Below are 24,350 nucleotides of genomic sequence, written 5' to 3'. Positions count from 1 at the left end.
GGGAGTAAGACTCCATGGTCTTGCTTTGCTGTAACAAGGAGACTCTGGGGGAGGGGGGGGATCTTACCCCGTGGGCAGGAAGGCGAGGAGCTGTGCCAGCCGGGAGGAGCAGAGCCCACTGCTGCAGAAACCCCAGGAACACCAGAGTGTCCGAAGCAGAGGCCTTTGGATCTGCAAGGGCTGGGTTTTCCTTCCAGAATCTGAGGAGAGATCACACAGCTGACCATCTACGCCCCCATTCACAGGACGGTCACAGAAGGAAAAAGTCATCAGAATGAGAACTAGGAAACAATAAAATCACTTTAATTTGCTGCTTTTCATCGGGAAAGGTCATTACAGTATCATTTGTGAAATTCAAGGAGGAAAGGTACCACTGGGTGGCTGTGTCCTGGGAACCACTGAGCAATGTACAACCTCCCCCCATGGGACCCCACGCTAACACAAGCCTGGGGAAGCCAGCTGACGCGGAGATGGAAGCACCCGGTGGGGTGAGGGTGGGGCGGTGGGGGTGCGGCCCCCAGCAGGTCAGCCAGCCCAGAGCGGAGGCTGTGCTGGGGCTGGAGTGGACTGAAGGTTTGTGGGTCCTGACGGGTCCAGATTCAGAAAAGCGCTCTGTGAACCGTTTCCTTGGAAAGTGCTCTTCCTCAGGGCCCTGGAGCTGCCTTCCGGCCACAGGGGCCCTGGCTGACCTCCAAGCTGGAGTGAGGGTCGCAGGCGCAGCCACCGCCCCGCTCCTCCGGTCCAAGCCCGGGGGAGGCCGGGGCAGACACGCTGGTTCAGGCAACGATGTGCAGAGCCAGTGCGGCTCCTCTGCTCTTAAGCGCCGAGGCTCTGACGAGATCCCTGAGACATGTGAGGTCGGGCCCCCGGGGAGGCCGCCAGGGCAGGGGCAGGGCATCCAGGGGCAGGGCCACTTGCCCATTCCCCACCTGGCTGTTGGTGGCCACGGGATCCCATGGTGACGGTTGGAGACCCAGCAGGCTCTCCCAGGTGAAGTGACTTCTGAGCTCACCTGTGTGGCAGGCCAGCAGTGGGCTGTGTCCCACCAACTGCTGAGCTCAGTGCTGGCCAGTGGCCTCAGTGCCCTGGGTTTCAAAGTCCCCCAAGCGGATGCTCGGGCAGGAGCTTCACTTCACGAGGCGGTTTGAAGCTCTGTCCTGGGGGGGATGGCTGTAAACAGCTGGTCCTTTCCCAATACCAGATCCCCCTGTCGGTATTGAGGTATTGACACGGGGGGGTCCAAGCACTCATACCTGTTACATTTTTCACAAGACCCAGGAGGGAGGGCCTGGGCACATTTGCTCTTTCTGTATCGTTCTAGAACAATGGGGAAAGTTCCCCCAAAACCGTGTGTACTGTGATTGCACGTATGGAGGGTCTGACCTCAAGGGCGGGGATGAAATCTGGTTGGAGGTGTTCCTTTGAGCCATTCTTGACTAGTCTGGTGGAGGCCACTCCGTCAGGACAGTGTGGAGGGCCTGGCGTGGGTCAGGGTGTGGGAGGGAGGGAGGGGTCCCGAGTGTGGCCACCGGTGACCCGTCAGGCCCGTCAGTGGGACGCCCTGCCCTCCCTCGGGCGAGGGACCGTTAGAACAGCTCTTCGCAGATCCTACGGGTGTCCTCGGGCGCCGTCACCGTGTAGCCCACGGTCCTCGGGTCAGTGAAGATCTCGTGGTCATTCCCTCCCTGCAAAGACACGAAGGAGGAGTGGGCCGCCGGGCAAACGAGGAACTGGCCCTTCTCCCGGCAGGGACCATGGCTTCAGTTACCTAAGCTCCCAGGAGGGGAACAACATGAGCACAGTCATCACAGGGAGGCTTTCTCACCTTCCCTTGAACTGCAATTTAGCTTCGAACATGTAATTACGCCAAAGAAAGAAATCACGATGCTCTTGTGAAGATCTGTCTCAGGCTTATTTTTCTATAAAGCAAACGCAGCAGGTGACAGCACTCTCTGTGCCACTGTGTTTCAAACGTGCCCAAGCCGTTCTCACCAGTCAGACTGTGTGGCAGGGCGGACAGCCCACTGCGGCGCTGCCCTGGGAGCACGCTGCGACCTGGACACCCAGGCCTCTGAGCTGATGGCAGCCGCAGGTGACTGCTGCACACTGGGTGGCATGTGGCCAGGGCAACAAAGCAACTGTGTTTGATTTTGATTTGTTTAAAATTTTTAAAAGACCTTCCTTGAGAGAGAGAGAGAGAGAGAGAGAATATGAGCATGAGCAGGGGAGAGGGAGGAGGACAAGTATGCTCCCGCTGAGCAGGGAGCCTGACATGGGGCTTGATCCCAGGACCCCGGGACCTCGACCTGAGCCAAAGGCAGACGCTCACCCACTGAGCCACCCAGGTGCCATTTGACTCGTTTCAAAGGAAAGTTGCTGTGTTTGGTGTGTGAGCCAGGCAGCCTGAGTGTAGACCCTGCTGGTACTGCGGGTCGGGGTTGGGGGTCAGGAGCTGTGTGGAAGCCCCCTGCTGCTGGACGGGGGGTAACATGGCACCCCGCCTGCAGTGCCTGCCCTTCAGCTCACGTGGCCCCAGGCTTGTGTAGCATTATTTCCCCCGGGCCACTTCCAGGAGCGGAGGGCAAGGCTGCCTGTGCCAGGCCCCGTATGGGGGGGCCCCGGGGTCATGGGTCCTCCAGTCTGTGCCGCACCCCCACCAAAAGCTTCTGGAAAGCCCCTGCTTTTCTTCTTGTGCAATTTCCCGTATTTTCCTCACAAAACTGGTCAGTCTAACTCAAAACCTTGGGAAAATCATTTAGTGTTTAATATGATTAAAATAATGGATTTTTCTCATTAAGATTCTCTAGAAAAAACCTGACATTTCTGTAAGGGGCTGACGGGGCTGATAGATGGGCTGACAGACGTAGTGATGAGTAGTGATGACGACTGCTCTCACCTTTGTGGGAATAATAACCCCTCCCCAGGCTTCAGGGGGTGCTGCTGCCTGGGCCCAGCGTGCCAGGGGGAGGAGTCATGTTAGGGAGAGGGGTCATTTCCCAGCACCAATGATGGGGGAGCTGCTGGGGTCCTAACAGGTTCTTGTGCCCTCTGAGCTTCTCGTATGCCAGGTGCGACCCCAGGATGTCAATGTGAAACCGGTTCATGTAATTCTCAGAATTAAAGCCAGATTCCTCTCAGGAATAGACCAGAGGGTAGAAACAATCGCAGAGACCCTAAGAGTATAAACAGACTCGTGCACTCTCCAGAAAAACCACACATCTACCTAGGACATGGTCACCCCCGTCCCTCGCTCACGCTGGCAGGAGGGAGGAGTCTGTATTCACGCAGTAACCCAGGAGGCCTGGCCAGCATCTACTGCCTGCCCAGCAAAGGGCAAACAAAACCGAGGTCCCAGCGGCTTTCACAGCTTGCGTTGGGGGCAGGGAAAGAGCAGGAAGCAAAAAAAAAAAAAAAAAAGAAAGAGCAGGAAGCAGAGGGGACAAGCCGTGCCCGGGAAGGCGGCTCAGTAGCCCACCAGGCCTGGGAGGTGAGGACTTGGGGTTTTATGTGAAGCTGCCCAGAAGGCTGCAACCTGGGGACATGATCAGATTCACCTTCTGGAGGATGGGTGGGGGGTAGGGTGGGGCATGGGGACGAGGAGCGGGAGCACAACAGGTAGGAGGCTGACAGCCAGCCAGGGTACCAGGGCAGGCACCCTTTCCCGGGGGAACGAGGGACTGACTCCCAAGCAGGAAGGGGTTGCAGCTGCCACACCTGCCCCTCCCTGGAGACCTCACCAGGCAGGGACAGGTGTGCACTTAACAGATGCCTTATTTGGCCTCTCCCATGGCCCTCCTGGGGGTGGGGGTGGTGGTAATGGATGGGAGGGTGAGCTCTTCTGCGGAACCCAATGGCACCAGGTCCAGAGAATGAAAATGAGACCCCCACCCCACCCCCTGCCACCACCACCGGGCTGGGCCAGCTCTCCCAGCCCTGTCTCTGCTCAGCAGAGTCAGCAACCTGAGACCTGAACCTCCTCTCCTGCCAGGGGACCTGATTTCTGTGCCTTGAGGTGCAGCGCTGCTCCCTGGGGCTGCACAGAGCTCGAGGTCACATGCCAGAGTCAGAGGGAGGGCAGGAGAAGCAGAAGCACAACATGAAGTCAGAGTGAGGGCCCTTCTCTAGAACTAGGCTTCAGAGAACCGGAAATTCCAAACGCCCGGTTTGCACGGGGACTGCAGGTCACTAGGGTCAGGTAAGGAAGACCCGTTTCTGAGACTAGGCAAAGGGAGCAGAGCTGGAAGGGATGAATGCCAGATTGTGTTACCCGAGAGCCCAGAGGAGAGGCGTGCAGCTCAGTGCCAACAGCCCATTAATATTTAAATCCCTACAAGGCCAAGGTCTGAGGACAAAACAAAAACAGAAGGCAGTGTCTGCCCTGTTCGCACGGAGTCCAGTCTCCCAGCCACCCAGCCAGTTTCCGCACACGCTGTGGCCTCCCCGATGATCCTGATGGTGGAGGTGAGGAAGGGAACAGGAATCGAGTGTCCCTGGCCCGTGTGCCCTGCTCGGCGGGAAGCAGGGAGGACCCGCTGGACTTCCCAACGCCCATCTGGAGAACAAGTAGACCCCTTCCAGCTCGGAGTCCACTCCTGCCACGTGTGGACGTTTATCTCCGGTCCGTGTAACAGGATGTATCAAATCCCTAGGTACCAGGGTACAAAGGCCAAAGGGACATGGGCTCTGTCCTCAAAGACCTGTGGTAGCAATGTTCCCCTGGCTGGGGTGACAAGTCACTGCGGGAGCTCTACCAGTACTTCTGGGGCCAGGACCCCTGGCCACTGAGCCACTGTGGGGAAGCCAACTGGATGTGAGTGCACGCCACGTGACTGGTATAAGGCTGCTTGCTCAACATGTGATCATCAGCTGGGGATGCAAACAGTCTCCACTTTCAAATATATTCAGAAAAATGTATAAAAAAAGTAAATAGTTATGCTAAAAAAAAAAAAAAAAAAAGCCTGGCCCCATGATCATGTTTTGAAAATAATTAGGGGATTCCAGGGTACTTCCAGGATGTGATCCTGTGGCTTACAATCTGGTGACTAAGTGAGCTGGCTTGCTGTCCTGCTGATGCCCCCGGGACAACCCTCAGGGGCTGCTCCCGGCTCTAGCACACCCCCCATCCACGAGACGGGGCTGAGCACTGTGTGAGGGGGCTGGCATGGACGGAGACATCAGCCACTGGACAAGGGGACTCCCCAAGGGCCAGCCACGCTCTAGGGGCCTGAAGCCGGTGTCTCTCTGAAGGAAGAGCTATAGCAGGGGCTGCTGACCACAGATTCTGGTGTCCAGAAGGCAGCTAGGTCAGTGGGGACCCCAACACCCCCCCCCCCTGCACCTATGGTGCCCCTGTCTGGTGTCCTATTTCCTGTCCTCCCGCGGGGGAGCTGGTGCCAGGCCCTCATCTCCATTAAATTTCTAACCCGGTCCAACTTCCTTTTGTGAACTCTTGGGGAGCAGCGGTTTTCCTCTGGGAGTGAGGGACTCCCCCCCTCCGTGCTTACCTGCGTCTGCCACTAGCCCCACAAGACCTGGGTCTCAGATTCTGCACTGCAACACAGGAGTAGTAGGGCAGTCTGCGCACAGGACACATTCAGTGCCCTCAGGCCTTGGGCATCCTGAGAGCGAGTGCAGGAGATACTGGGCACGGCGAGGATGCCCAGGTCATGGCCAATGGCCAACTCTGTCCACAGCTTGGCCAGGAACTCGAGGCTCAACACGCACCACCCACCCTGTAGGCCCCCAACCTCTCAGAGCAATCTCATAGTGGATGGGCTTTTTTAAAGTTCATTAAAAGCTGCAGACTTGGTAGCAGGCTGGCTCCCCTCCTGGGAGAGGGGAGCTGGCCCCCCGGGAGCCACCCTCCCTCTAGAACCTCCCTTTGCTCCCTGCTGCTTCAGAGGAACCATGGCTCACGGACACACAGGGACGTGTGTGGTCCCACGCTGGCCGCAAGGCTATATCTGGGTCTTCTGGGATTCAAAGCTGCCTCTTCCTACCAGGCTGACCTGCTACCTTCCTACCAGGACCTCTTTTAAGCTTAAAGACCTATCTTCCTTTTTAGCATCTGTGGAAAACCAAGGGTTACATGATTTAATAGCCTTTTGCAGGTGATGTGGGAAAGTGACAAGAGATTTCTGGATGCCGCTGGTGCTGACCCTGCACTGCACCCCACCCTGCCTGCTATGCCAGGCTGCCCGAGGACCAGAAGACATAACGTCTAAGTACTCAGCTCAGGGCCTGACACCGAAGTACTTTAGGAACTAAACATTTTACTTTTCCTCTTTTTCTCGATTTGACATTTTAAAGCTTTATTTATCAACAGATAGCACATGCATGCAGTTGAAAATTTAAAAACAGGACATAGTGGTAAGTCTCTCTTCCAACCTTGTCCCCAGCCCTCAAGAGGTCTGTCATCTGCTTTATGCGCTTAAAGCAAATGTGAAGAGAGATTACTTCCCCCTCTTAAGCTCACCTATGTAATCCCAGGGATGGTCTCCGTCAGCTGTCTGTATAGCTCAGGGCATCCTGCTATGTGCGTGGGCCCCCGTGACTGGTCAGTCCCTCTCACAGCAACGCAGGCTTTTGCCCAATGCTGTGGCTCTGCGTGTGCCCTTCCCGCGCGCAGACAGCTAAATCACGCAAGAGGATCCGCTGAGTCAAAAAGTCAATCCGTTGTCAATGTTCATGAAGTGTTAGAATGTTTCCAGGTTCCAACTGCCTTAAAGCCAGGAAGCATTAAGCCAGCAGAAGCTTTCTTGCTGGGGAAGTTGGAAAGGCTGGTGAGGAAGTTGGTCCAGGCAGCTCCCCCAGGGGAAGCCCTGCAGAGCAGGGCGGGGTGTGTCTCTCTGTGCCCTTGTTATCCCTTCTCTGCAGCAAAGGGAAGCACTCCACACCAGAGCCTGGAGCCTCAAGGCTGCACTCAGAGCTCTGGGGTTTTCTTTCTTTCTTTATAAATTTATTTTTTATTTGTGTTGAATTTGCCAACATAGTACTAGAAGTCCTAGCCTCAGCAATCAGACAACAAAAAGAAATAAAAGGCATTCAAACTGGCAAAGAAGAAGCCAAACTCTCCCTCTTCGCCGATGACATGATACTCTACATAGAAAACCCAAAAGACTCCACCCCAAGATTGCTAGAACTCATACAGCAGGTTGGCAGTGTGGCAGGATACAAAATCAATGCCCAGAAGTCAGTGGCATTTCTATACACTGAGACTGAAGAACGAGAAATTAAGGAGTCAATCCCATTTACAATTGCACCCAAAAGCATAAGATACCTAGGAATGAACCTAACCAAAGAGGTAAAGGATCTATACCCTAAAAACTACAGAACACTTCTGAAAGAAATTGAGGAAGACACAAAGAGATAGAAAAATATTCCATGCTCATGGATTGGAAGAATTAATATTGTGAAAATGTCCATGCTACCCAGGGCAATTTACACATTCAAGGCAATCCCTATCAAAATACCATGGACTTTCTTCACAGAGTTGGAACAAATCATCTTAAGATTTGTGTGGAATCAGAAAAGACCCCGAATAGCCAGGGGAATATTGAAAAAGGAAACCATAGCTGGGGGCCTCACAATGCCAGATTTCAGGTTGTACTACAAAGCTGTGGTCATCAAGACAGTGTGGTACTGGCACAAAAACAGACACATAGATCGATGGAACAGAATAGAGAACCCAGAAATGGGCCCTCAACTTTATGGTCAGCTAATATTCTACAAAGGAGGAAAGACTACCCACTGGAAGAAAGACAGTCTCTTCAATAAATGGTGCTGGGAAAATTGGACATCCACATGCAGAAGAATGAAACTAGACCACTCTCTTGCACCAGACACAAAGATAAACTCAAAATGGATGAAAGATCTAAATGTGAGACAAGATTCCATCAAAATCCTAGAGGAGAACACAGGCAACACCCTTTTTGAACTTGGCCACAGTAACTTCTTGCAAGATACATCCACGAAGGCAAAAGAAACAAAAGCAAAAATGAACTATTGGGACTTCATCAAGATAAGAAGCTTTTGCACAGCAAAGGATACAGTCAACAAAACTCAAAGACAACCTACAGAATGGGAGAAGATATTTGCAAATGACGGATCAGATAAAGGGCTAGTTTCCAAGATCTATAAAGAGCTGGGTTTTCAAAGATCCTGGTTGTTGTGGCTGATGGGCAGGATGTGGCGGGGGGGGAGGGTGAGGAGGGGAGGGGAGGGCAGGGGGTGGAGGTGCCTTTAGAAAAGCAAAGGCCGAGTCTTTCTTCACCCTGCTTGCTCTCTGGGAAGTTCCAAGCAGGGAAGGGGTGGAGGGGGCTTCGTGTAACACCAGATCCTGGCAGACGGAGGGGGCTGCTAGGCAGGCCTCTAACTAAGCCTGTGGTGCTTGGCAGGGAAATGGCTTTTTTTTTTTCCTTAATTAAATTGGCTCCATGCCCAGTGTGGAGCCCAACACGGGGCTCCAACTTACAACCCTGAAATCAAGAGCTGAGCTGAGATCAAGAGTAGGATGCTTAGCTGACTGGGCCACCCAGGCACCCCTGGGAAATGGCTTGTTACTGACAGCTCTCAGCTCGGATGTTGTTGCCTTGGAAACCAGCAAAAACATTTGCCTTGGTGCAAAGAAAGAAAACTGCTTTCAAAATCTCTATCCCTGACTACAAGAAGTTTAGAGCTAGCGTTTGGATGGCTCTGTGCTTGTTTAAAGGTTTAGACAGCTGGACCATTACTTCCCATTTCCAGGAAGCCACTGACCGACCGCATCAGTGAGAGCAGAGAACGGTCACCACGGTGTCAGCCACGTCAACAACCACAGCCCCAGGGCCTCTGCTGGAGAAATGGGTCATACTGGCCCTGGAAATCTCGTTTTCAAATATTTACTAATGTATGTACTGAGAACACAGCAGAAAATCAAATAACGAGCACGCAGAGTCCAGTTTGGGGATCACATACGTGCACAAAGAAAAGCCTCAGAGGCATATCAGTTGTGACCACAGTGACCCATTTTCTCCCTCGGACTTTCTCTAATGCCCCATGATGAATGTGTATTAACAATCCCAGGGGGAAAAAAAAACCCTCTATAATAGTATCCACTTTTAAAAAGTAGGTAAAACTAAAAACCCAACAGAATCAATATGTGGTCTTGTTGCAGTGAAACAGAACAGAACACTCTGTCATGCCCAGATGGAGAACTCCCCAAAGAAGGCATGCATTCTCTGCTGATCTCAAGACCTGCTTTCCATCCTGCAAAGGCCCAGCTGGGGCCTCGGACGGCTGTGCGCACACAGTGTCATCACGAAGGAAGACCTGGGCGCGCCTGCCTGCATAGCTCTCTCCTTGGTCTGCCAGGGCTGGCACGGAGCTGCAAGGGCTGCAGAAGGGCCCAGCCCTCCCTTGGATCCCACTCGTGTGCTTTCTCTAAAGACATCAAAGTCACAAACGGGCTTTTTTCAAAGCATTTCTGCATGTGAATAATTTCACCAAAAGGATGCGGTTGTAAAGCACTTCTCTCTGTCATTAAGAACCAGGCTAGAGGACACACCTCTCGAAAAGCAGCACCATGATGCTTGGGAACTAGAAGAGAATCCTCCTCGCTGGGCCAGAGGAATGGCTGGTTGGACTGGAAAGCCTATGCACTTGAATAGCAGGTGGTTTGTTCTAGTGCCACCAGCTCTGTCCTGAGCTGTATGACCGTGGGCAAGTTACCGACCCTTTCTGAGTCCTGTTTAATTTTTTAAAGATAATTTATTTAAGAGAGAGAGAGAGAGAGAGAGAGAGAGAGAGAGAGAGAGAGAGAGAATGTGCACAGGGGGAGGGGCAGAGGGTGATGCGCAGACTCCCCACTGAGTGGGGAGCCTAATGCAGGGCTTGATCCCAGGCCCCAAGATCACATTCTGGGCTGAAATCAAGACTTAGACATTCAACCGATGGAGCCTAGCCCCAGAAACCCCTCCTTTTAAAAAGATTTAGAGATGAATGGGTGACGGGCACGGAGGGGGACACTTGACGGGATGAGCACTGGGTGTTATTCTGTATGTTGGTAAATTGAACACCAATAAAAATTAATTTATAAAAAAAAAATAAAAAGATTTAGAGAGAGTGAGCGCGTGCAAGTGGGGTTGGGGATAGAAAGAGAATCTTCAGACACCCTGCTGAACGGGGAGCCCAATGCCCCCAAGGTCATGACCTGAGCCGAGATCAAGAGTCAAACGCTGAACTGAATGAGCCACCCAGGCACCCTGGAATCCTGGTTTTATCATTTAGAATGATAGACATAAGACCATACTGATCAGAAGTTCCCTTCATGCTAGAAGACTGTAGGCGGTGACCTTGCTGAAAGGCAGGCAGGTCCACCCCAGAGAAACCTTAGTGGAGGGCAAGTACTCTGCAGTGGATGAGAGACCAGAGGGATAAAAAACTCTGAATCTGTAGCACCTAGGACACTAGGACACACCTGCTGGGAGGAGGACAGCCATAAGGCCTGACCCAGGACCGCTGATGGCAAGGTAAGTCCCATCACTTCACATGGCGGCATGCCTGGGGCCGGGCAGGGGTGGCTAGTGCGAGCCCCCTCTCGGAGCCCACCTGTCCTAAGGAGAACCCCGTCCTGCTGCCACGGTGGTTCTGGGGGAATCCCTCCTTCAGTCTTCCTACTGGCGCTGGCTTTTGACACAGCTCTGTTCTCAGCCCTGCTTCAGATTCAGTCAGTCTGGGACCTGGGACTTCCGACAGGGACAGTTCCCTAAACCCTGTGTGGGTCATGCCCACCTCTAAACAATCCCTGGGGTTGTCTCTTGAATTTCACACCAAGACTTCCCACCTTCCTATTATTTAGGATACCTTGTGCTCAACTCATAATCAATACCCTGGGGGGAAAAAACACAGTGGAAACGCGACGTAAAAATGGCCAAGGGCTCTTTGAAAGGCACAGAGGACCAGACAGCAGCACTGAGGGATGTGGCCTCAAAGTGATCTCCACATCTGCCTCCAGGGAGGTGTCCAATGTCTGAGCAGGGAGGGAGGGAGGCTTCGTTGCATCTCTCCCAGGACAGAAGCCCCCGCTCAGTGTGAGCTGGGCCAGTGCCGACCGCACAGGGGGTAAAGGCCCACTGGTCCATGTCCCCCTCTCCAGCCCAAACTGAACAATCCACCTCCAACACACACTCCCGTACTCACAGGCATGGTTTTGTCCCCGAAAAAATAGATGGTCTTGTAGCCGTCATTTTCCACGTGTCTCAGGCAATACCTCTTGTCCCAGCCATCAGGAAAGACGTCAATGCTGATTTGGCCTCCTGCAGAGATGGAGTGGGGGGATGGGAGGGGGAGGGGGGGAGGACACAGAAGCTAAAGGTGGGAAGGAGGCCAAGGTCCTTAAAGAACACGCAGTCTACTTTTGGGCAACTGGAAGGCCCAGGTCGATTATTAATACCCTTGTTTGCTACTCATGTTACTTTAGTGGCCGGTTCTAGAAATTAACGTGGCAGTGCTTTTTCCCAACATTATTTCAACATGAAATCGAAAAGTGAGACACGCTGCCAGCTCAGAACAAGGAATGCATTTGCGTTCAACTGCTGCATCAAGTGCGTGGGTCTTAATGAAGCAGGCTGGTGAAAAATAGGGTAACAGCTTCACTTAGCTGGGGTGCCTCGAGCTTTAACATGCTCTGGTTCTTGGAGGACGCTGCCTAAAAGAAGGCTGCATGCAGTGCGTCCTGGGAAACCCACGTGGAAGGTCACTGGCAGGCAGCTTTTGGTGGTGAGGAAAGCCTCTGAGAGCTGTGGCAAGCAGATGTTCACCTCACAGTTCAAGAACACCTGAAAATCTACCCACTGGTCTATCAGACACAATCCCCTTGTAATTCCAGTTTTCCTCCAACTGTATACTTAGTAGAGGTGGTAAAACGAGAGGGCTTTAAGTAATGATTCATCTGTGCCGCCAGAAATCCGTTTGCTTCAAGCATATGACAATGATTTCGACCAACAGCCGAGTCCTAAACGCCAGCGCGGCGGGAAGAATTGTCGGACACTGGAAATAATTCGCACACTGGCTTGCCATCGTAGATAAAACCTTTGTGGACTCAGACTAAGTCCCCTTTCCTTCCAGGGCCTCAGTTTCTTGACCTATAAGACCAACCCAACTGACTGCTAAGGTTCCCTGCTGCTCACACCTCCTGAGATTCCAGAATCTATTCAGCCTAGCACTCTTCTGGGCCAAGAGGAGAGGTGCGGGAGGAGGGATCCTGTCGGGTGAGAAGTTAAAACCAAACCCAGCAGCCTGGGCCAGTCTCCACAAGGGCTGACCACACAGGGGAGCTTGCCTCTGGAACCCCCTTGCCCACCCTCACGCTGGGCACAGTCCAGTTGCAAGAGCTCACTGGCCCACAGCAAACCCCTGGCAAACGGTTCCTGAAGCCCGAAACCCGCCCAAGTGCACAATACCTATGGAGAACGTGACGCCTTTTCCTGCAAACTCTTTCCGCAGGTCTGCTACAAACTTCTGTCTTATGTTTTCTTTCTGAGAAAAACAAAGAGATACCGCTTATCTATCATGTGGCAGTTCAGAAAGCACCCTTCAACGACGGGCCACCAGGCTGCACATCTTCTCTCCATAGACCCAGGCTGTGTCCGAGGGACTCACTTTATCAAGTTCATGAAACTCAATGCGTTCTTCTTGGCTGCAGCTTCTCCCAATGGGGGACACGTTCAACATCCCGTTTCGGAACTCAATGAAAGTGCCCCTAGAGAGGAAAGGGGACGGGCCCGGAGATACATTACTTATGGGGGCGACATTATAGATGGATAAACTTCCAAGAGGCAGGGGCTGGTGTGATGGACACTTCACAGGGTTGTGCTCAGCCATGTGGGGCCGAGCTGAATCGAGGTTAGATTTCAAAGATGAAGCATGAAAAAGGAATGTCATCCTCACTCAAAATGATTTATACTGTTAAAATGACTATTTTTGACTATACTGGCTTAAATAAAACATGATTAAAATTAATTTCCAGTGATCCTCTTTTTAAGATTTTATTTATGTATCCGAGAGAGAGAGAGAGAGAGAGAGAGAGAGAGAGAGAGAGAGAGAGGGAGGGAGGGAGGGAGGGAGGGAGGGAGGGGCAGAGAAGCAGAAGCAGGCTCCATGCAGGGAGCCCAATGTGGGACTCAATCCTGGGACTCCAGAATCACACCCTAGGCCGAAGGCAAGCACTAAACTGCTTGAGCCACCCAGGGATCCCCCATTTTCTGCTTTTTTTAAAAATGTGGCTACAGAAAACTTACAATTGCACATGTGGTCGTTACTGCTGTTGGATAGTGAATTTTGTCTTTAATAAAGAGCTATGAAATGATTACCATCTCTTAAGTGCCCTGAGGAGTCTGAAAATTCGTGCGCCCAACACCCTTGCTAGTGACCTCTTGAACCCAGCGATCTGACCAGAGCTATGGGGAAAATGCTCCGAGGGCCGCCCCACCAGCCTCAGAAATCACTAAGGAAACATCTTGTGGCCAGCTGCTACTAAATGGCTGATCTGATCACAGAAAATGAGAATAGCTTAACGGGTTTTTTAGTTACTTTGAATAAACATGTTTAAAAAAAAAAAATCCCCCCCCCACAGTGTTTCCAGTTTGAATCTCAAAACAGTTTTTTAAAAACCCAAATGACTGCGAGCTACTGATCCTTATGATGCAATTAAAGTGTTTTGTGACTGTGTGCTCAGAGGTATCTCCTAGTTCTAAATGCTGATGCCTGTGAACCTCTGAAACCCTTTCCCTGGGCCCTGTCTTCCACACCCAGCCCTGATCTTGAGCCACCAGCCACCTGTAAATACTGGGGACACACGTGCCGTGTTGAGCTGAGGGACTGCTTCAAGGCCAACGTGGCCTCGGGCGAGGTTGTGTGACTCTGAGTGCCTCTCAGAGCCTCACAAAGGCCATCTTTCTGGTCACCTCTAGAGTCTTGAGAAAATCAAATGTCCCAGTTTTTGTTAACTGGGAAGCCATGGATACTCGTCGGGTAAAAATAAAAGCAACAAAATCTCAATGGCTGGATCCTTCCCAGGGCTGCACACAAATTGCACAGAAGCAAATGATACAACAACGTGTGTGCATGAGATGCTTTTTCAAGAATCCCCCGCCTGGGACGTCCTGGAGCGGGTACGGAGCAGCCCTGTGCCCTCTACCTTCTACAGGTACCCTAGTGATTATTCCCAGGGGTGACCCTAGAGCCGCAGGTCCTAACTGTCAGAAAAAGAGCTCGATGATTTCTCCCCGACTCAAGGACGCAGTATCACTCTCATTTCCAAGGGAGGCTGCTGCATTTTAGAAAGGGTTCTATTCTCAAAAACCAGGGTTAAGGCAGTTTATTAAGTGTTCAATTCCTCCCTGAAGATCTGGACTCACCTGAAGCCTTGCTGCCCCTGCGTGACCTACATGGGGTGTTCAGTGAGGGCTGCTAAGAGGTGTGCACAAGTGCTGATCCAGTTGGGTCTCAGCTCTGCCTCCTGAATTTGGGGGGGGGGTGTCTCATGCTAATGTGAAATTAAAGCTCTACACACCGGTCTCCCTTACTAGGATGATAATCTCTTTGAGGAAGGGACAGACTCAGACTTTAAAAAATTTTTCTTAGCCTCCGTTCATGCTTAACCCAAAGAAAAGACTGAATTGGATGGGGGTGGAAGACACTATGTTTTCACTTTTTCCTGTGGGGACTTGCCGACATATGTAAGAAGTATACAGCCTAGGATAATGAACCCCCACCTGCCATTACCCAGCTGCAGCCAGGACTGACTCCGGGTCTAGCCTGTCTCATCTGTAGCTCCCACATTTGAGATTTGAAAACGGATGCCCCTGACCCCAAGTGGAGGTTCTGGTAGTCTTGAGCAGTCTCGGGAATGTACATCCTGAAATTCAGCTGCCACTTAAAACATATTTCTTCCCTCCTCTTTAAGGTGTTACATGTTAAGGGGCAGAAAACGGAGAAGAAAACGAAAGTATTTCCAAGTAGCCACCTGTAACCTCACCACCGGGAAATAGCCACTGTTAGAGCTCACGGGTTCATCTGCCCATCTTTTGACCGTGGGCACGAACGGACATTATTGTTGTTCATACGTCAAAATGGGAATCGACAGCAAGAGGTGGGTCCCCAAATCAGATGCTTACGGAGGTCAGAACAAGGGGAGGGGCTGGGAAAGATGGGGGGAGTGGGGGTGGGGGCGTGCACCGCTTAGCTGACTACTGCCGTGTTGAATGGGCATCGAGCTGCCAGGTCAGAGGCTACTGAAGCCAGAAGTGCAGGTACTTTACAGGGTGAAACCAGACTTTCAAAGGAAGCAATTAATGCAGATTTTATTTCGCACTGTGGGCCCAGCAAACAGGGTGCACATGGGCCTCCAGGCGGGCTCCTGGGTCTGGGGCTCATGTTGCTTTTCACACTGCTGTTTTATAGGCCTTCCCCCGGACCCACAGCCTCCGAAAGCGTCTGGTTTCCGACTCCCATCATGTGGAAATGCCATCACTTATGTGATCATTTTCCACTAGAAGGTTTCCAGGAATTCCTCACTAAGCACGGGGCCCAGGACTTACACTAGCACCAAGCCAGCGAATGACACTACTCTACCTGCTGGTGCTGAGTCTTGGCTAAAAGCAAAAACCCACCTCTTCTTCGGGAGTTTAATTTTCGCAATGTAGCTCAGGCAGTAGTTGATTAAATCTTGGATTAGGGCCTCACCCAGGTGACCTTGAATGTTCTAGACAAAGAAAATACCGGGGTTACTTGATTCAGGGGGAGGCATTTTCAGAATAACTTTAGAGCAAAGCCAGGTCTTCAGCCACTATTGGCCGAGGGTCACCCGGCTGCTGTGGCGGCCAGGGTGAGATGCCCCACTCCCTTTCTCCTTTTCCTGCTTGAAAACAGAAGACAAACCACAAAGGGCTTTCATTAAAGCATTTTCTGCTTCATTACTCAAGATTTTTGTGCTCATTATCTTTCAAATACCTCATGAAAGGCCCAAAGAGTTTATTATTGCTGCTTTTATTCAATTAAAACATCTACAGACGCTGACAGAAAATGTATTTGTTCCACTTAGGCTTTCTCTCAAGTCTGAGTAGAATGATCTTATTACTAATGAGACCCACACAGCACCTCTTAAAAATGCTTGTTGCGAGGCAGCCTGCCCTAGTCTCTGCCAGCATAAGAGAAATATCAGATTAAGTATCCTTAAAAAAAAAGTTACAAAAACTTGACAATTTGGAAAATGCGATAGTCACATGGTTCAACATTCAAGATGTAAAAAAAAAGAATACAGGGTGGAGATTCACTCCTTCCCCTGCTCCTCATCTCCCAGAAACATCCAATGTCAAATATCTTTTTAGAAAACATTTTAACAATAGTATATAGTCCTCTGGATACTTGAGAGCCTACCTGTTTACACAAGAGTTTCCCATCTTTGTACGCTACCAGGCCATTTTCGGGAAACACATAATCGTATTTTTTAACCACTGCAACCAAAACAAAAGAAAAGTTAGTGTGTGAGGAACTGCAGCCAGAGCTTCTATTTCTGGATTAACATGCATCACCAATAACATTGCTGAACTCCAGTAAGAACTGTGAAGTATCTTGTCTTAACAGATTGGAAGGGTAGGACAAGCACCTTAAAATAATTTTTTTTTTTTTTTTTAAAGACTCTTAACTACAAGTGTGCAAGATGGTGGCCAGGCTGCAAAATGGAGACTTGGTGGCAGGCCCCTCACATCTCTGCCTTCAGCCCCCTGCACCTGGAGAGGAAGATGGGAGCTAAGGATGGCCCCCCTGGCCTACCTGCGGGTCCGCCTCACCAGGGCAGCACTGAGAATGCACAGGTTCCCAGGCTTTGCTCTCAGGCTTTCTGAATCAGAACATGAAGGGGCTAGGCTAAAAATAAAAACCTAAAAAAAGATTCTTTTTTTAAAAATTAAAAACAAGGTCTTTAGGTGATCCTTACATGTAGCCAGATTTGGAGCCCACTCACATGAATCTAAATGGGTTCCCAAATATCAGTTGCTTGCGAAAATGCAGATTCCCAGGTTCCCTGTGTTGGGTGGGACCCTCACATCTGGATTTTCACAAGTTCCTCAGGTGATTCTGATACAGCTGGGTCTTCTACTTTCTTCTAGCTGGTGAACAGTTTTGTTGTTTTGACTTACAGTCTTTGAAATCTACAGATAATGCCCTACCCTGACATAAAACCTCTCTGAGCCTCTGGTTAAAAATATGGCCAGAGGCAGAAGGGGCCGTCGGGTCCTAGTAACAGGATTTCCAGGGCTTAGGACCCAGGATTTCCAGGGCTTAACATGCCCCATTATGTTGTTTCTAGTGTTTCTAAGTAGAGTATCTTCAAGGAAGATTAAGCGTGAGCAGAACAAAGAGTTTTAAAGAGAATGTATTGATTGTGCTCAAAGTAACTAATCCAATAAAAACAGCTTACCCAGATCTGGACTGTAAGACATTATAGTTAAAATACCGGTTCTCTACTGGGGGTGATTTCGTTACCCCAGAGAACACATGGCAAAGTCTGGGGACATTTCTGGTTGTCACACTGCAGGGGAGGTGCTCCTGGCATCACGTGGGTGGAGGCCAGGGGTGCTGCTGAACATCCTACAGTAGGCAGAACTGCCTCCGACGACAGAGAACGATCTGGCCCCAAAACGTCAACAGTGTCCACAAGAATGATCAACTCATCTACGCTCCACCCTCCAGTGCTTACAGGCCAGAAACCCTGGAGGCACAAGAGAAGCAATCCATAGTCTGTGTAGTTTCAAGAAAAACGGGTAACCAGACAGTTTCCAACAAGCAGAGTGCTGTGCTGGCAGGGCTGTGCATTACAAGGTCCTGGGTGGAGCTGCTAAAACATGATTCCCAGGCCCTGGAGACCTCAGAATCTGCAGCAAAGGGGTCCTGTGCTGGGGATTCTGGTTTAATAGGTAGGGGACCAGCCCGGGTGACTCCTGGTTAGGGAATTCTGGGAAATACTGTGTTAGGGCAACGGAGAGGAGGCCCCTAGACCCAGAGTGCGCCTCCACCTCTGGATGAGGATGGTCAGGAGATGGGGCCTGAGCTGAGCTAGGAGAGTGGATGGGGCAACAGGAAGTATTCCAGGCGGTGACACACACACTCAAACTTCTGGGGGACCCTGGCTGTGTGTCTGAGTACCAAGTGGTTCACCACCAACTCCAGAAAGTTACCTCTAAGATTAAGAACAGAGGAAAGAGAAAGCAGAGAGAATGTCTGCCCAAACCAGGGAGCAGGAAGCCTGCCACACCGGAGGAGGGCTCAGGGCGGCCCATGATCCTTAATGGCCACAGGCCCTACTGTCCTCACAGGAAGCTGTAATCAACAACGTAGAGTTTACTTACCATCATTTCCCAGCTGTTCCTGCACTTTCTCAAAGTCTGACCCGCCTACTACTCCAATTTTGATCCTCTGCCTCAAGTTCTGTAGAAAGCCATCCATTTCTTCGGTGATTTTCTACAAAAAGGAATGTAAAAAATCCTGAGCTGTAAAGTAACCAGGAGACTGAAACTGTAATAGGGACACAACCCTGACTTTCACGCGTGCCAGTTCAGGCTTTAGATCCGTAGTAGGTTCAAATATTATATTGTCATTTGGGGACATCAACTTTTTACCAGTAGAAAATGTGTTAAATTTTATTTATTTTTACCTAGCTTAAAACACGCAGGCGATCTATTAACAGCTGTTGTGTGCTGTTCCTCTCCACGTTCATGTACCTGTCCAAATGCACAAAAATATAAATAGGTCTTATTTCCTGAAACACAATTGGCCTCATTCCATGTCTTGAGCAGTGAGCTGTGGTGACCATTCTATGCCGATACACACACATCTGGAGCATTCCTCTCAAATGCTATGCTGTATTCCACTTACGGATTTAAGTTGCTGATTTTATTTATTTTATTTTTAAAAAATATTTTATTTATTTATTCATGGGGGGGGCAGAGACACAGGCAGAGGGAGAAGCAGGTTCCCTGTAGGGAGCCTGATGCGCGACTCAATCCCAGGACTCCAAGATCACACCTTAGGCCAAAGACAGACGCTTAACCACTCAGCCACCCAGGGATCCCCAAGTTGATTTTTTTTAGGGGGAGGGGCGGGGGTCGGAGGGGGGGTGGTGTCCGGAGAGGGGGCGGGGTGTGGCAGCTGCCGGGGGCGCCTTGGCCTGGGAGGGAGGAGCGATGGACTTGCCCAAGTTGCTGATTTTAAAACAAAATAATGCGATAAGTTTAAAGAGGATGTTCAGAATTGATTTGTTATAATCATACAAAACTGGGACGCCTGGGTGTCTCGGTTAAGCGTTTGGGTTTGGCTCAGGTCATGATCTCAGGGTCCTGGGACCGAGCCCATGCTGGGTTCTTTGTTCAGCGGGGAGTCAGCTTCTCCCTCTCCCTCTGTGCTCTCTCTCTCCAATAAATAACCTTAAAAAAGGATTAATCAGGGGATCCCTGGGTGGCGCAGCGGTTTGGCGCCTGCCTTTGGCCCGGGGCGCGATCCTGGAGACCCGGGATCAAGTCCCATGTCGGGCTCCTGGTGCATGGAGCCTGCTTCTCCCTCTGCCTGTGTCTCTGCCTCTCTCTCCCTCTCTGTGTGACTATCATAAATAAATAAAAAATTAAAAAAAAAAAGGATTAATCATACAAAACTAAAAATAATTAAGTACAAGAGTAAGATCACTAGGTTTTTTTTTTTTAGCCTCTCATAAAAGAAAAGCTCCTATCTATCAATAGTGGTCTCAATGGTATAATTTTATGCTAAAGTCCAAACTGTGCACTAATTCAAAAGAAATCATGAACATGACAAGATATCCCTGTATTAATCCCAGTTTGTTTTTTACGGTTATTTTGTTACTTTTAGCAATGTGAATTATACATTCACATGGGGAATACTTAATCTTTTTTTAAAAGATTTATTTATTCATTCATTCATTCATTCATTTATTTATGATAGACATAGAGAGAGAGAGAAGCAGAGACACAGGAAGGAGAAGCAGGCTCCATGCCGGGAGCCCGACACGGGACTTGATCCCGGGTCCCCAGGTTCGTGCTCTGGGCCAAAGGCAGGCGCTAAACCACTGAGCCACCCAGGGATCCGCCCCCCCACCCTTTTTTTGAGAGAGAGAATCTTAAGTAGGTGCCATGCCAGGTGCATAGCCCGAGGCAGGGCTTGATCTCACAACCCTGAATGATCTGAGCTAAAATCAAGAGTAGGATACTTAATTGACTGAGCCACCCAGATGCCCTACTTTATTAATATTTTTAGAGTAAACTCTACCCTTAACATGGGGCTTGAACTCATGACCCCGAGATCAAGAGTCACATGCTCCACTGACTGAGCCAGCCGGGTGGCCCTCACAGGAGGTATCTTTAGAAATGAAGTGAGCAGAAATTAAAAACAAAAACACAACTTCAATATGTAAACATCTAGAGTGCAATCTTCTCTTCTTAAAAAAACTGTTTTAGAGTAACACAAACATAGAATAAAACTACACAAAAAGGCTTATAACAAAGCAATCTTTTCTACATCTTCCAGTGGAATCTTGACTTAGCAGATAAAATCTAGGAGTGCACAGGCAGCCTCTATGAATCAATGACGGTGAAAATGGGTCCCAGAGGCCCCAGAGTGGCTTACTCACACCTGACGTCAGGATGGCCGGATGCGGGGAAGACTCCTGACGTTAGAATGGCCAGAAGTGGGGAAGAGTCTCTGGATTGCAAAACACTAAAAATGCAATACTTCCATTTTCAAGCAGAACCCAAAGTGGCAACTTATCTTTTTTTTTTTTTTAAGATTTTCTATTTATTTATTCATGAGACACAGGCAGAGGGAGAAGCAGGCTCCATGCAGGGAGCCCAATGTGGGACTCGATCCCAGGACCCACGATGATGACCTGAGCCAAAGGTAGATGCTCAACCGCTGAGCCACCGAGGCATCCCTGCAATTTATTTCATCTGAACCCCTGTGCACTGATGAGCTCTGTGGTATTGTGACCATCAGATGTGTCTGCAATGTGTGTGGGTCAGAAGGCACCTCTTCATTTCCAAGTGGCAGCAAAAGTTTTTTGACAGGAAATAAGACCCAGCTGCTTGTGAGCACAACAGAGCATCTAAACTACCCACTGCAGGGAGATCTTTAGAGCAAAACAGTCACACATCGAAGTTGTTGTGACAGTCCCAAACAACTCCTGTGTTGGTAATCACAAGGAATTCTTTATAAAGCATCCTGGACAAAAAGAGAAATGAAGAAAGTTCCACAAACTTGAAACTGAGGTCAAAGAATGTTAAAAATTCACCTTCTGAAGGTGAATTTCAGCCTTTTACAGAAAAATGTTTGCCAACTGCTGGACTGGGGCATTAAATCATATGTAGGAATGGATGACAATCTCTGTCAGTGGTGATAATGGCACTAGGGTCATCATGATGCCTTCAAGAAATGCAGGCTCAAATACTCAGGGGTGAAGCACAATGATGACCGTGGCTTTGGAAGCGATACAGCGGAAGAAAAAGGTGGAGAGAAAGTTCATGTCATTTGTTACTGAATTTAAGTGTGGGCGATATAGTTGTTCTGCACACTATGTTCTCCGTAATTCTGTACTTCTGACATTTTTAAACATTTTTATTTTAGTTTTTTAAGATTTTATTTTCAAGTGATCTCTACACCTAACACACGGCTCCAACTTACGATCCTGAGATCAAGAGTCACATGCTCTATGGGGTGATCTAGCCAGGCGCCCCTGTGTGTTTGAATTTTTTATGACATAAAGCTAAAAACAATTCACTCAAGCTTTATGACTGCTTCTTTTTGCAGCCTTTTGTTCTAAGTCTCAACAGCTTTTTGGAGGGAATGGCATTTCTTAGGAAAAGTACTCGGCACAAGAATATTCTACTAAAATAGTGAGATGTGTGAAGTTGTGGACTCTGTTCTACCTGTGTTTTACCCCTGTTTATACTGTATCGTGTTTCAGCACCTGCAAGATAACCCATTCTTCCGCTTCCGGATTGTAATATGCTTATCAGTGTTTGAGAACATATGTATTGGGGGGTGAGGGGGAAAGGTTGTGTAATGAATAGCCCTGTTGCTAAAATAATTTTATTTTTTACCTGGAACACCCAGCACACAGAAACAATCTCCTTTCTTTAAGTTAGACTTTTTTTTTTTTTTCCAGTATTAAAATTGTTTGCTGCAAGGAATATCATGTTTCAAATGTGTTAAGGAAATGCGTCACAGGTTTCTTTGCTATTTCATACTTCCTGCTTATCTATCCCGATTCCCTCTGGGAGACCTAAGCACCTTCCGGAAATGGCATAACCAGCAGCCAGCGCAGCTTCCATCTGAGAGCGGTGGCAGATAATGGCCAACTTAGCAAATAACAATGCCCAGTGGCCCAGAGGCTTGTACCAGATGGGCTGTGAGAAATCAAGGTCACAGTTTCACAGAGTCTCGGGTTCCTTATGTTTAAAAGGTTTACCCTTCCATCTGGGAGTTTAATCTGTGGGATGAAAGAAGGAGAAAGGGTGAGAAGGTCCAATGGTGTCAAGTAAAAAGGTCTGGAATGTGAACCCTAGACCATTACAGCCCATGGGCCAAAGTGAGCAGCTGTTTGTTTTTACAACAAATAAATCAGGGGGATCCCTGGGTGGTGCAGCAGTTTAGCGCCTGCCTTCAGCCCAGGGCATGGTCCTGGAGTCCTGGGATCGAGTCCCACGTTGGGCTCCCTGCATGGAGCCTGCTTCTCCCTCTGCCTGTGTCTCTGCCTCTCCGCCTCTCCTCTCTCATGAATAACTAAATAAAAACTTTAAAAAAGATTTTTTCAAGTCCTGATGTGGGACTTGATCCTGGGACCCCAGGTTCAGGCCCTGGGCTGAAGGCAGGTGCCAAACTGCTGAGCCACCCGGGCGTCCCTAAATAAAGTTCTAACACATCCATGCTGTGTCTACATCAGGTCTACGGCCGTTTTTGCATTAAAGGTGAGCAGTTACCACAGACCACGTGGTCGGCAAACACAATAATTTTTTGGTATCGGGGCCCTTCACAAACAAGGAATTGCTGACTCTGGCTCCAGATAGCCAAGGGCTTCTAACCGTCCACAGGTGCGAGCCGGCCAATGCCTCTGAAGCAGAAAAGGCCTTTGAATAACTTGCAGTTGAATGTGGTTAGGAGCGACACTGAACCTGTGGCTCAAGAAGGCCAAACGGGGGAAGAAAAAAAAGAAAAAAAAGGGGGAAGGCCAAACGAGGGCACCTGGGTGGCTCGGTGGTGGAGCGCCTGCCTCCAGCTCAGGTCCTGGGACGGAGTCCCGCATCGGCTTCCCCTGCAGGGAGCCTGCTTCTCCCTCTGCCTGCGTCTCTGTCTCTCTCATGAACGGGTAAATAAAATCTTAAAGAGGAAAACGAAAGGCTAAGTGATGTCGTGTGAAATCACACGTATTTGGTGCAGAAACGTGTGGAGCACACCGGCGCCACCCTCTGGCCAAAATGCAGAGAGCGGGGAGAGGCTGCGAAGGCCGTGAGTGAGGTCACTCGGGTCGGGTGGCAAGTCTGCGGCTCAGGGACCAGCTCCCCCGCCAGGGCTGGTGTGAGCCTGAGCCTCGCCGCAAAGGTCGACCTCGGCCGAGACCCGGGCGTGGGAAGCCAGCTCCCGAGAGTCGAAGGAGGCTCTCAGCGGGCGGCGAGAGGAAAACGCAGGTCCCCTCCATCACTCGTGCCGGAGCGGGGTGGGGAAGGGTCGCGGCGGCGGCGGCGGCGGCGGCGGCGGCGGCGGCGGCAGCGCTTACGGGCTGTTACGGAGCACAGCCTACTGCGCCCAAGAGGCTTTTCCTGAATTTACTCCATTTCATGCGAGAGCCCCGCACGGCACCGGGAAGGTCCCCACGTGGAGCCGTGGATGCTGAGACTCAGAGGTTAAGCGACGTGCTGTCAACAGGGTCCAGCTCAGACAGCTCGCAGGCGACAGGGCTGAGGGCGGGACGCCGCTAGCGGCGGGGGGCGCTGACTTGGGTTCGAATGCAGCGCGAGCGGGGAGAGAGTCCGGAGCTGCCTTTTCCAACCCCATCCACTTTTTTTTTTTTGAATTCAAAGGCTTTCCGGCCCCCGTCCCGTGTCTCCGAGCACCCTGGGGCTCTGCACCCCGCCGGGCGCCGCCTCACCTGCCGCGGGGCCGTCAGCGTCCCGTCCACGTCGAAGAGGCACAGCGCCGAGCCGGACGCCGCCATGTCCCCGCCTTCCATCCGGGACTCGTCGGCAACCCGGAACTTCCGGGTTCGGCCCCTTCCTCCCCCGCGCCGCGGGGCACGCTGGGAGGAGGAGGAGGAT

General features: G+C 50.5%; 1 protein-coding gene across 2 annotated transcripts; it reads right to left on the bottom strand.

The window, feature by feature from the left end:
- Positions 1-282: 282 nt before the first annotated feature.
- On the bottom strand, positions 283-24,295 carry PMM2 (phosphomannomutase 2). Of its 2 annotated transcripts, XM_055340047.1 has the most exons (9): positions 24,185-24,295; positions 18,692-18,758; positions 18,387-18,498; positions 16,417-16,493; positions 15,651-15,742; positions 12,640-12,739; positions 12,441-12,516; positions 11,179-11,294; positions 283-1,685 (listed from the first exon to the last, which is right to left on the bottom strand). In XM_055340047.1, the coding sequence occupies exons 3-9, from the start codon at positions 18,481-18,483 to the stop codon at positions 1,587-1,589; spliced, it is 657 nt and encodes a 218-aa protein (XP_055196022.1). In that variant the 5' UTR covers positions 18,484-18,498; positions 18,692-18,758; positions 24,185-24,295; the 3' UTR covers positions 283-1,586. The 2 variants fall into 2 exon arrangements, with proteins under 2 accessions (XP_055196022.1, XP_055196021.1); XM_055340046.1 differs by lacking the exon at positions 18,692-18,758.
- Positions 24,296-24,350: the final 55 nt, after the last annotated feature.

Source organism: Nyctereutes procyonoides, unplaced genomic scaffold (assembly GCF_905146905.1).
Source record: "Nyctereutes procyonoides isolate TBG_1078 unplaced genomic scaffold, NYPRO_anot_genome, whole genome shotgun sequence".
Taxonomy (NCBI): Eukaryota; Metazoa; Chordata; class Mammalia; order Carnivora; family Canidae; genus Nyctereutes; species Nyctereutes procyonoides.
Note: the sequence above shows the minus strand (reverse complement) of the source record. Positions and strands in the feature narration are given on the sequence as shown.

Excerpts from the sequence above, each read along its gene's own strand:
- PMM2 (XM_055340046.1), bottom strand. The coding sequence starts at position 24,265 with ATGGAAGGCGGGGACATGGCGGCGTCCGGCTCGGCGCTGTGCCTCTTC. Across the intron at positions 15,743-16,416 it reads GGAAACTCTTGTGTAAACAG|AACATTCAAGGTCACCTGGG; the intron begins GTAGGCTCTCAA and ends TTCTTTGTCTAG. Across the intron at positions 11,295-12,440 it reads AGGCGTCACGTTCTCCATAG|GAGGCCAAATCAGCATTGAC; the intron begins GTATTGTGCACT and ends CCATCTCTGCAG.